General features: G+C 40.8%; 1 protein-coding gene across 2 annotated transcripts in view; it reads right to left on the bottom strand.

Annotated features, from left to right (window-relative positions):
* The window catches only part of LOC117482498 (metabotropic glutamate receptor 7-like), a 232,136-nt gene that overhangs the window by 39,186 nt on the left and 179,989 nt on the right, over positions 1-12,961 (bottom strand). For both annotated transcript variants that reach the window (XM_034130586.1, XM_034130585.1), the window contains exon 7: positions 712-851. In XM_034130586.1, the coding sequence (XP_033986477.1) occupies positions 712-851 (140 nt within the window). The remainder of the gene's footprint in view (positions 1-711; positions 852-12,961) is intronic.

The raw sequence follows: 12,961 nt of genomic DNA, 5'->3' as shown, positions 1-12,961 counted from the left end.
GTTCCAGGTTGTTGTGTTGAGAATATTCAGGAGAATATTTGTACTTGTTCAAATGATAACAAACAAACATTTGCATAAAGCATATTTGTCCACTCATACGTTTATAAGAGTAATAAAAACTTGAAAAATATTCCTCTAAGGTACATTTAGAACAGATAAAAAATGTGCGAATAATTTGCGATTAATCGCGATTAACTATTTGAATCGACTGACAGCCCTAGTGCATATGTATAAAGAAGATTCAACCTATTGTCATTACAGGTACTACGAAACGGTTTCTCTGCATGTGACCCATCCTCGTGTTCGGAGCAGTGGGCTGCCATTATGTACGGCGCCCGGGGAGCAGTGTAGGGAACGGTGCCTTGCTCAGGGACACCTCGGTAGCACTTAGTCTTTCCGGGACTTGAACTGGTGACCTTCCAGTTGCCAAGCCAAGTGGAAGGTCACCAGTTCAAGACTACGGCTGGAAATTAGCTCAAAGCTAAAATCCGTCTCATTTACATTTGAAAGCATTATTTTGTTTAAAATGTTCATTAATGTCCCGGTTCAAATAAACCATTCAATGAAATGAAAAATGAAAGTCCCTATGGACTTCGCCACCTCCACCCTAAATGTGTCTGTTGATTGTGTATATATAGGGATATACACATTTTATACATATTTTTATACATATTTTTATTTTGTGTTAGCAAGTATTGAACATGAACTCACGTTGAGCTGCAGGGACTCGGTCCACTGCCCGATCACACGGTATCCCGGCCCGCTGACGTTACTCCACTGATACTGGAACAGGTCGTAGCGTCCGGGGGCGTCGCCGTTACGGTTGAACGTCACCGCAGTACCGGCACTTCCTGTGGGAGACAAACAGTCAATAAATCAATCAACACGTCGGTTAATTTATTTGAGGTCAAATCAACTTATTTTAACCGTCTGAGAGCCACATCTGTTTTTACTTATAAATATACATATTCTGATTGGATGCTTACATTACCTGATTATCTAAAGGAATATGATTTTATTTTATTATTATTCATATTTTCTTATTCCCTTTCTTGAATTTGTATTTTAATTAATACATTTTTCTATAATGCCTAACGAATATTACGCTTTTATGAAATTGTCTTTTATTGACAGATTTGTATTATTTGAATACTATGTTAACCCTTTGTAAACAGAAAAAGTGGAAAGCATGGCATGTTGTAGCTGTTCATGACCTGTGTTCCTGATACACATTTGAATACTGAAATATATAGCTTTTTTTTAAGCTTTATGAAGTTCTCTACATCCCAGAAATCACCACTCTCTCCAGAAAGTAGAACACTGTAGGGGGCAGAGATGGAGCACTCGAGTCCTGGACTCGGACTCGAGTGCCGATTTTCGGGACTCGTGACTCGACTCGGACTCTTGCACTGATTGATGCGACTCGGACTTGGACTCGTGAATTCTCGCGCACGATGACTTGGACTCGGACTCGACTCGGACACTCCTTGGGTGACTCGGACTTGGACTCGGACTCGAACACAGGTAATGATGACTCTGACTCGGACTCGACTCGGACACTCCTTGGGTGACTCGGACTTGGACTCGGACTCGAAGAGTGGTGACTCGAGAGTGACTTGGACTCGTGAATTGGTGACTTGACTACAACACTGTAGGGGGTATGTAGCCCATAGAAAACAAAGTGGAATTTCTGCTTCTTTTATTCAAAACAACTCTAGAAACCATCATAACAGAACCAAGGTCATCTGAAAAAGACTCAGAAAGATTCAATCTTTAGAATCCTGGTGTCGATGGATAGGTCATCTGAACCAAGGTCATCTGAACCAAGGTCATCTGAACCAAGGTCATCTGAAAAAGAAAAATAAGACCATGCTGGATAGAAAGAGAGGAGTACCAGCTTCACAGAAATGTTGAAGCATGTTTAGTCGAATCACACTGTAAAAAGTTTGAGAAATAGCCTAAATGTGAAAATATATTTACATGAAGGTTTTTAGAGTCCTGGTGTCGATGGATAGGTCTCAGTCTCACCTTTCCACCGGTGTGGGATTCATGCATGTCAGACAATAGAGTGGTGGAGGAATTACTAAGCATTTTTCCACTTTTGGTTTCCTCGTCAACATTTATGTGAATGTGTTTTTGGATGTTATCCTGAAATGAGGTCTGTGGTAAACACAAGCTGAACAGATTTTGACGTTTTCTTCTACGACATACATCAGTAAATTACCCACTGTTGGATTTTAAAATGGAGGTTGCTAACAAGTGTCTAAATGAGACGACTAAATGTCATCAACATTAGACGTCCTGCTGAACAAAACATGCGAGTATCCTAACAAGTGTTGTAAAGTAAGAGCATGCAGTCTGAATAAACGGACTGCTTTATGTGTAACGATAGTTATTATTATTATTATTATTATGATGCGCCGCTTTCCACCTTCTTCTCCAGTACGACTCAGATGAGGGTGTTTCCTTTTCCTTGTACACGTGATGTTTTGTGTTTCTCTTATTATCCTAAGATACTGTTATGTTTGGCTGTGAATACGTTTGGCTGTGAAAAATAAATATGAAGGACAGACCATCTATTTCTATTTATTTAGTTTCTTTTTAGAAAGGGGCAGGTGATATACGATTCTTTTCTTCTCCCTGCTCCTTTTCAGTCAACGGTGTGTTTACAGAGACATGTTTTGTTACAATTATTATACATTAAGTTGTGCATACCATGACCGGACGGTTTTACACCACGGTGTTAGTGCCAAGTTTAGCCCGTTTCCAACAGTGTGGTTGTTGTTGTTGTTGTTGTTGGCCCTGCCTGCATTGTCTCTGTTGTTCCCTCTGCACCTCTGGGAGTCCTCTCAAAGACTCACACTTTATTTACTTTGGCTCGTCTGCCTTTGGTGTGGGCCAGGAGTCGCTTTCAAGTCGGTATTTAATTTAGAGAAGAAAAAGGCAGAGGGAGGCAAATACTGAGTAAGAAATAGAAATGTGGTTTCCAGACAGAAGAAGAGGGGACAGATCGTGCTGCTGAAAGTACAAAGAGACATTTCCTCAGGTCATACATAACTGCTATGGCAGGAAGGCCTGCAGCTTCTTTATGAATATGAGTTCCTCTGAACCCTCCTGCTCCTCTCTGTTGAATATTTGGGTTTTTATTTATCATTAAAACCTCACATTTCTGTTTGCAGGGCTTTTTTCCGGAAGCTTTGCCCAACGTTATTTAGTAGTTTCATTTTGCATAGAGCCAAATATTTTCACCAAACGTGAAGAAGTGAATCTTATTCATGCATTATTTATTACGCATGTGTCAGTGCAGCGTGTTTATAGCTCTGGCTGGCGTGTTTGGTGGGAGGCCGACAGGTGGGAGGCCGACAGGTGGGAGGCCGACAGGTGGGAGGCCGACAGGTGGGAGGCCGACAGGTGGAACTCACTACAGCGACCCACAACTCTTCCATCAGGAGAAACACGCTGCAGCTTCAGAAAGGATACAGATATAAAACCACAAATGTTCCACATGAAGAAACATCTTCAGCAACTTGAGAAACATGCGCAGCGTTTACTAAAAGCTGTAGAAACCAAACATTTTTTGATGACTTATCATCCCTCAGGTCTCGAGACGCTACCCGCCGAATTTGGAGTCGATCGGATAAAATACCTCGGAGGAGATCTCTGAAATAGGGAGGGCGATACATTGCGCTTTCAACGCCAAATAAAAAATTGCCAACACCTCCAACAGGCTTTTTGGTTTGTCTCCGCACTTTAGATATGCGTACCAGATTTAGTTTGTTTACGTGAAAGTGGGGGGAGTTTCCGTAACGAACTAGAGGACTAGCAGTTGAAGGCAAGAGTGAAAACGGAGGTTGTTGAGGGCTTTGTAAGTAAAACGTTTTATTTTAAGCACCGAGCCTGTTTTTCATGTTTCATGTTGTTTCATGCCCAAAACAAATGACTACAACTTAACCTGAGACTAACCAGGAAACAGTTTGTTCTTCTCCCTCACTGCAGAGAGACAGACGGACTGAAAAACAGACGATCAGATTCACCTTCAGACCAAACTAACAACTTCCTCTGAGTTCAGCTACAGGAGAGAAAAGTGGAAACTACAACACTGCTGCTTCAACCTGCGGACCCTCCCCCCCCTGAAGGTGAGTCTGACTCAGAACATCACGCAATACCTGCTTTAAAGGTTTTAGGTGATAGACTAGATTGCAGGTAACCTGATTGTATGAACAATATTTTCCGGGTGGATTAACTGTGAGGGCTCCCTGGCTGTGTATTTATTTTTAACGCCAGTGATTATTGAGGAAAAAGTTAGGTGTCTGTAATCCTGAGGCTACGCAGAGAGCATTAAGTGTTTATGTATTAAATGATTATCATTGTTCAATGCGATGTTGGTTTTATTCATCATTTGTTAACTTCAAGGCGCATCATAAAGCATTGCGCCAGAAAAGAGGTGAACATGTGGGGGTCCACCTGACTGTAATGTCTCCATCACTGCAGATACAAAACGTGGCTGACTTTAACCCTTTATCGGGCGAAGAACCATATTTGGGTTAGGGTTACCCAAACATGGCGTCCCCCCCGCGACTCAGTGAGGTCGAGAAGCATGTGGTTTTCTCCCAGCCAATCAGCGAAGATCAATCTGCGCCACAGAGCGCGCCATTGGGAAATTTGACCAATCAGCAGAGGCCTGAAACGGGTTAGGGTTATGGTTAACCTAATAGTGCCCTATAAAGGGTTAACATTAAAGTGACTAACAGCAATCCTTTTTAAATGTAGGCAAATGTGCAAATCCATAAAAAACAACGTTTATTATTTTGTGGATCTTAAAGTGGTTGGGGTAGTGGTGGTCTAATGGATAGTGAGGTGGGCTGAAGATCGGAAGGTTGTGAGTTCAAATCCCGCCTTGGAACAACACCACTAGTGCGCCCTTGAGTAAGGCACTTAGCCCTCAGTTACTCCAGGGAGGATGTCCCTGTAAATGGTAATTGTAAGTCGCTTTGGATGAAAGCGTCAGCTAAATGTAATGTAATGTAAAGTCCTGCAACACTCAACAGATAAAAGTTCCATTATATTTGAACTGAACAATATTTACTGGAGGGTTGAAATGTCCCGAGATATGTAGACATGTAGAGATAAAATGAAGTTAAACCAGTTACAGGTGAGGAGTGGCTGGAGTTTGTTGAATGAGACACACCTGTGTGTTACAGGTGAAGCAGCAGCGTCAGCAGAGGAGGCGTGACGAAGCTCACCTGACTCACCTGAGACTAACCAGGAAACAGTTTGTTCTTCTCCCTCACTGCAGAGAGACAGACGGACTGATACAGACGATCAGATTCACCTTCAGACCAAACTAACAACTTCCTCTGAGTTCAGCTACAGGAGAGAAAAGTGGAAACTACAACACTGCTGCTTCAACCTGCGGACCCTCCCCCCCCTGAAGGTGAGTCTGACTCAAAACAACACAAAGTGCATTTCAGTGAAGAGGAGGGGGAGGGGAGCCATGACTGACTGTACTTCCTGTCTGCTGTGTTTCAGCTTCACTCAGAGACAACATGGCTTCCAGATCAGAGGAAGATCTCTGCTGTCCGGTCTGTCAGGAAGTCTTTAGAGATCCTGTTGTTCTGTCCTGTAGCCACAGCTTCTGTAAAGCCTGTCTGCAGACCTGGTGGAGAGAGAGACCATCACGAGAGAGTCCAGTCTGTAAGAGAAGATCTTCAAGAGGAGAACCTCCCTGTAACCTGGTGGAGAGAGAGACCAACACGAGAGAGTCCAGTCTGTCAGAGAAGATCTTCCAGAGGAGAACCTCCCTGTAACCTGGTGTTGAAGAACCTGAGTGAGGCCTTCTTACTGGAGAGAGGTCAGAGATCTCCAGAGGCTCTCTGCAGTCTGCACTCTGAGAAACTCAGACTCTTCTGTCTGGACCATCAGCAGCCAGTGTGTCTCGTCTGCAGAGATTCAAGAACACACACCAACCACAGATTCAGACCCATGGATGAAGCTGCTCAGGATCTCAGAGAGGAGCTCCAGAAGTCTCTGCAGCCCTTTGAGGAGAAACTGAAGCTCTTTGAAGAAGTTAAAGTGGAGTTTGATCGAACAGCAGGACACCTGAAGCTCCAGGCTCAACACACAGAGACGCAGATTAAGGAGCAGTTCAAGAAGCTTCACCAGTTTCTAGAAGAGGAAGAGGAGGTCAGGATGGCTGCACTGAGGGAGGAAGAGGAGCAGAAGAGGAAGAGGAGACCAGGATGGCTGCACTGACATAGTTAAATCAGACCTGGAGTAAATCCTGTTGAAGAAAGGAAGAAAATGGAACAATGTATTTTATTATATGAAGCTTAAATATGTTAAACTCTGTATGCCATAGTCATGTATCGTATAGTTTAACGCTTTAGCAATATAAACAGGATGTATAACATAAATCCTCACATGTAGCAAAGTACACGCTTCCTCTTTCGGAGCGAAGTTTCTACGCACTTCCTCTTTCGAGGAGATGAACATCTATTATGCACTTCGTTGTGGGAAGTGAACATTTAACCACAAAGCAACAAAGAAGAACACCTCTCACGCACGAGCTTGCACGCACAGGATGTGACAAACCACGTGAAAGAAGAGGATATAAGGAGACTGAAGAACATTGGAAATCAGTTCCTCTTGAACTCAGCAGCTCTTGCAGAAGACTAGACAAGCCCCGGTACTAACTAGTGGTGGGGCAACCCTAGACGGAGCAGATAGAATATATATTAGGGCTGTGTGTGTATTTTAATCGCAATTACGATTTTGGCCTGCCACAATTACGAAAACAACATAATCGAAAAAAACAATTATTTTGCTTTGCTAGGTTGTGACCGTGCAACATATTTGATCTAATTTATTTTTGTCTAATTTATTTGTATTTATCATATTTATATATGTTTAGTAGCTTGTGGAAGTGCGCTCCAAAATATTTGATGATCTTGTTTATTGGTATTTATTATTTTGATATTATTTATTTAAATGTAAATATATGTTTATCATTTATTTAATTATTTTTGTATTGGTTTTTCAGTTGAATTCTACGTTCAGGGTAATCAACAGTTAAACAGATACTGTTCAAATTATTATTTGTATTTGTTTTAAAGTTCAATAAATGGATGTTTTCAAAGTCAATGAATAATCGTATTTAATAATCGTGATATAAATTATTGACCAAAATAATCGTGATTACGATTTTTGCCATAATCGCACAGCCCTAATATATATCTAAGCAAAACGTAATTCATTATTATTATTAGTGTGTGGTGTTATAACTTGTGAAACTTTAAATAAAACTACCTGTTCACACTTGTGAAAGGAAACTAAAGTCCATGTAGCCCTCTGATTAGTAACCCGTCCCCACATCGCTTGAGTCCTGAGTCCAGATTGATTCCAGTGTCCTGTCCCTTGGATGAGGGTCCATCCCTGACTGAACACTGCAGTCTCCCAGAGATAACAACGGGTAAGTCGCACCTGGTCAACTCTGTTGCATAATTATAGTAAGTCATATTGGAGGTCGCCAGGATCGATTGATCTGACATATGGCAGCAGTACTTTACGGGTATTGAATCCCAAGGTTTCAGAAGTGTGTTCATTAAGGTCTGTGACTAAAGTCTAAAGGGATAAACTAACAAGAAAAGATAAATGATGTCAAATTGATGAATGGAGGTAGTATAGAAAGAAGGGAGTTTATCGGTACCTCGTGGTGGTGTGTTAAGGACAGAGTAAAAACCGTATCAATTACAATTCACAAGCTACCCTGCAGTATACAGATGGAGCACGTCATTTCAGACGCCTACCCGTGTGGGTCCGTGATCTGCACGGGGCGGGCCCTCGCTGAAAGGAAAACCCCCCGCAGGACTTGATACGCCCCCTTGATAAATACATTTAGTTATAATGAAACCAGCTGCAATGCATCATGGATCCACCAGGGGGAGCAGTGACTAAAAAGCTGCCACAGTGGAACTCATGTGAAATAAAAAATAAACGGCTGATGACATGTAATCATTTACAAAACATCACCATGTTTTTATTTAACAAAATAATGTTGTTTAATCCACGTTGGCGTAAATACAAAACCATCGCTATGTTTTTTCATCAGGAAATACAGACCGGCTCAAACAAACGATTTGTAATCATCATCCTCACGATCATTTCATGTATCATATGTTCGCCGAATTGACATGAAAGCACTAATACATGTAGTTTAATCCACGTGAGTTTACAACTACAAAAATAATCGGTTTGTTTTTATATCACATCCGACGGGAGGAAATGCATTTTTTTAATCCTATTTTAATCATCATCTTCACCACGATCATTTATGTTTATGTTCGCCGAATTGACATGAAAGCACTGACAAATATGAATATTCTGTATTCAACTTCATTAAAACGTTATTAACGTGCCCAAACTCAGTAATTAGGGAGGCGTGTGGCGCAGTGGGTTGTCCGTAGGTGTCAAGGGGTCACAGGTTCAAACCCCGCTGCAGTCAGCATGTCGTTGTGTCCCTGAGACACTTCACCCCAAAGTGCTCCTGTGGGGATTGTCCACAGTATTGAGTCTGTAAGTCGCTTTGGATAAAAGCGTCTAACAAGTGACATGTCATGTGATGTAATTCACTAAAAAGAGGTTTATTTTTAAAGAAGGTGTCTAGTTCTCCCCCCCTCGACACATAGACTGATCCTTTGTTTTTGTACATGTCTGATTGGCTTAGACCTTTCGCGACTGCAAACATTTTTAAACAAACAAACATTGACCATACCGTTCACCAGCCCCCTCCCCCCTCTGAGTGACAAGGTTACAGTTAGCTGTCTTTGTGTATTGCAACCAGGGAGAGCCGTGATGGACGCTGCCACAATGAAACTCATATGAAATAAACAGCTGAGTCCCCACACATTACATCACATTACATCACATTACATCACATGTCACTTGTTAGACGCTTTTATCCAAAGCGACTTACATGCTCAATACTGTGAGCAATCCCCCCAGGAGCAATTTGGGGTGAAGTGTCTCAGGGACACAACGACATGCTGACTGCAGTGGGGTTTGAACCCTGATCCCCATACCAAGGCTCTATCCGCTGCGCTACACGCCTCCCACACAGTAGCCTGTTGTTTCTATGCATAAAATAGTGAGAAACATGCCTCTGGTTAATTATTATATAACTTATTTTCTCCATAAAAGCTGGTGGGTTGAAAGCAATAGAGAGGCGAAGTCCCTCCCTTTCCGGGGGACCTCCATGGGACCTTATTTCGGAAAAGTTATGCATTGAAGTCAATGGAGAGAGAAAGATGATCTTTTGATCCCGTTTGAATTGTGCCACGAATTACACATATGATGTTTGTCAATTTAAAAGATCATTTTACAAGTAAAACAAAAAAAATGTGTCGTAAAACTGTGAAGTAACACATTTGTTTGTGTGAAACTGCTCAATGAGCTACATCTCCCGTCTCGCACCGCACACCAAGACGGCCGTCACGTTGGCACATTTCACTTCTTTCTTTCAGAATGAGGCGAAAAGTATACGGGAATTGGGATGCCGTGGCTTTATCTGACAGCATACTTACATTTATGGCCCTCGCTCATTTCTTGACTTTTTCCGACGCGCTTGCATTTCAATCCGTCTCCCCGTCTCCCCGTCGCTCTGTGTAGCTGGCCTGTACCACTACACCTGCTGTCTTTGGAGCGTCTGCCCCCCACCCTTCTTTCACATAATGGTATGATCCTAGTGTGTCCTCGCATATGATTGGCCGCATGGTGGCTCAGCAAAATAAAGACCCGCCCCTGCCTGCATGGATTCTCAGCAAGATTAGGAGCGGCTGAAGATTCTGCTCTCCTAAGGGCATCTCGCGATCGGCGTGTTGGAGACCCCTGAATTAAAGTATCAAGTCACCTCAAGTCAGAAGGCTCAAGTCCAAGTCGAGTCCCGAGTCATTGGTGTTCAAGTCGAGTCGCAAGTGTTTTGTGATTTTGTCAAGTCGAGTCCAAAGTCATCAAATTGGTGACTCGAGTCACATGACTTGGACTCGAGTCACATGACTTGGACTCGAGTCCAAGTCATGTGACTCGAGTCCAAGTCATGTGACTCGAGTCCAAGTCATGTGACTCGAGTCCAAGTCATGTGACTCGAGTCCACACCTCTGGTACTGTGTACACCACAACAATATTACAACAAATATACTGCACATTAATGCAAACTATTGTAAAGGTAAAAGTATGAGCATAACAAATAAAGAAGTGTAAACATTTACATTATTATTATTTAATATATAAAGACTATATATTATTGAATTACAATTAAGATAATAAGATTAGATATACTTTATTTTATCTAAAATATTGAGGTTTTATCGTTATAGTAGCTAGCCTGTGAAAACCATAACAAAGAAGTGATGAGATGCTCTTCAGCAAACACACCTGCAGAGCTGCCACATTGCAGACTAAGGTCTACTGTACTGTATTAGTGAATGAAGCGCCATCTCATGGTTCAATCCTGTAATTGAACAAATGGGGAAATTTGGCAACGCCCTCTAGCAATTTGGCAACGCCCCCAGCCACTGGGATCCGCTGGGTTTTTGGTTGCAATCCGCTGGGTGGAGTCCTTTCTAGAGTGCTACATCTGTACAAAGTCATTCAAACTAGCTGCACCTTTACCAGCTTTGAGAACACTTTCATGATCAATCATTATAAAACATATCATATATATTATTCTGAAATGGACCAATCTGCACAATGACTACTTTTACTGTCGCTACTTTAACTATATTTTGATGATAATACTTTTATACTTTCACTTGAGGAACATTTTGAATGCAGGACTTTTACTGTAACAGAGTATTCCTACACTCTGGTACTTCTGCTTTTACTCAAGTACAAGATCTGAGTACTTCTACTTTTACTTAAGTACAAGATCTGAGTACTTCTACTTTTACTCAAGTACAAGACCTGAGTACTTCTACTTTTACTCAAGTACAAGATCTGAGTACTTCTACTTTTACTCAAGTACAAGAACTGAGTACCTCTACTTTTACTCAAGTACCAGACCTGAGTACTTCTACTTTTACTCAAGTACAAGATCTGAGTACTTCTACTTTTACTCAAGTACAAGATCTGAGTACTTCTACTTTCACTCAAGTACAAGACCTGAATACTTCTATTTTTACTCAAGTACTAGACCTGAGTACTTCTACTTTTACTCAAGTACAAGAACTGAGTACCTCTACTTTTACTCAAGTACCAGACCTGAGTACTTCTACTTTTACTCAAGTACAAGATCTGAGTACTTCTACTTTTACTCAAGTACAAGATCTGAGTACTTCTACTTTCACTCAAGTACAAGACCTGAATACTTCTATTTTTACTCAAGTACTAGACCTGAGTACTTCTACTTTTACTCAAGTACAAGATCTGAGTACTTCTACTTTCACTCAAGTACAAGATCTGAGTACTTCTACTTTTACTCAAGAACAAGATCAGAGTACTTCTACTTTTACTAAGTACAAGATCTGAGTACTTCTACTTTTACTCAAGTACAAGATCTGAGTACTTCTACTTTTACTCAAGTACAAGATCTGAGTACTTCTTCCACCTCTGTTCTGGTAAATATCAATACACACTTCAGGAGAACTTGGAGTCTAAAACTAATTGAAATCCAACAAATGGTGTTCTGACCTGAGCAGTCGCAGCTGATGATGATGAAGATGATGGTCTGTATGTACGAGTGCACACAGAGTAAAGGTGAAGCTCGTGTTTTGAAGTGGAAGGAAACGGTTTATACAGGTGGAGGTAGCGTCGGTTTAAATGTGACATTGTGAAGTCAGGAAAGAACGCTTTTAAGCATTTTATTGTCCCTCGTGCGCTGTCAAGATTATTTCAGAGAACCTTTGAAAAAGTCTCTCTGACTATAGTTTGAAAAGAAGAAAAGAAGTTGCTTCCTCTATTTAACGTCAGAGTGAAACCAGGAACACTTTAGGGATCTTATCGGAGGGAGACATCAAAATGAAAGGTTATATTTGTCAAATGTACTTATGTACTTGGTATAATAAAAAACCTTTCTGTTTACTTTATCATTGTGATTATTCATTTATTAGTTTGATTATTGTATTTATTTTCTTGGGTTCATTAGTCCAAAAGAAAAAGATGCGTAAGCAGAAATTAAACTACATTTTGACACAGATTATAAATTAAATCAATACAAAATAACAATGTAAAATATTCAAATAATAGTACTAAATAAGAAAGGGATAAAACATGGATAAATAAATCATAATGGTGTAAATTGATGTGAAATTGTTGATGGGTAAGAAGCTATACACCATCTGGTTTTATGACACGGCTTGGTCGAAAACTCGATTCTGATTGGTCGATTTGGACATTTCAGTGGTTGTTAAATCTCGCTAACACACTGTTGCTAGGGAGAACAGACCGTTGCTAAGTGGGATCAAGGGACTATGTGCAGTCACATCAATCCGTTGAAAGAAGTCACAAGTAAGACTGTGGCGTCAAATTCAATGGTAAAATTCACCGGTAAAAAACGGCAAATGCCACAAGGACAGCAACCGGTTCTCATTCAAAGCCTTTATAGTGAAAAATAAACATTTAATAACTGGTTAAGGTTTCATGTTACATTTTCATCGACTCTAAATCGTGTTTCTGACTCTTCAGACCTAGGCTAACATCATTTATGTCGTACGAGGAAAACGTTTTACGGCGCTATGTTCCCAGACTTTTACATTTGTTATCAGGATTTGGATTTTTTTTTCAGATCTTAACTTTTTTCTCAAAATGTTAAAATTCAGATTTTGAAATTTTTTAAGAGTTTTTACGTTATTCCAAATAGTTTTCTGAATTTTGACGTTAGTCTCACATTTATAAGAAGAAAGAAGAATATTTACATTTTTACCAGATTTTTTACATTTATCTCAGGATTGAGACTTTTTTCTCACAATTG

Source organism: Trematomus bernacchii, unplaced genomic scaffold (genome assembly GCF_902827165.1).
Source record: "Trematomus bernacchii unplaced genomic scaffold, fTreBer1.1, whole genome shotgun sequence".
Classification (NCBI taxonomy): Eukaryota; Metazoa; Chordata; class Actinopteri; order Perciformes; family Nototheniidae; genus Trematomus; species Trematomus bernacchii.
Note: the sequence above shows the minus strand (reverse complement) of the source record. Positions and strands in the feature narration are given on the sequence as shown.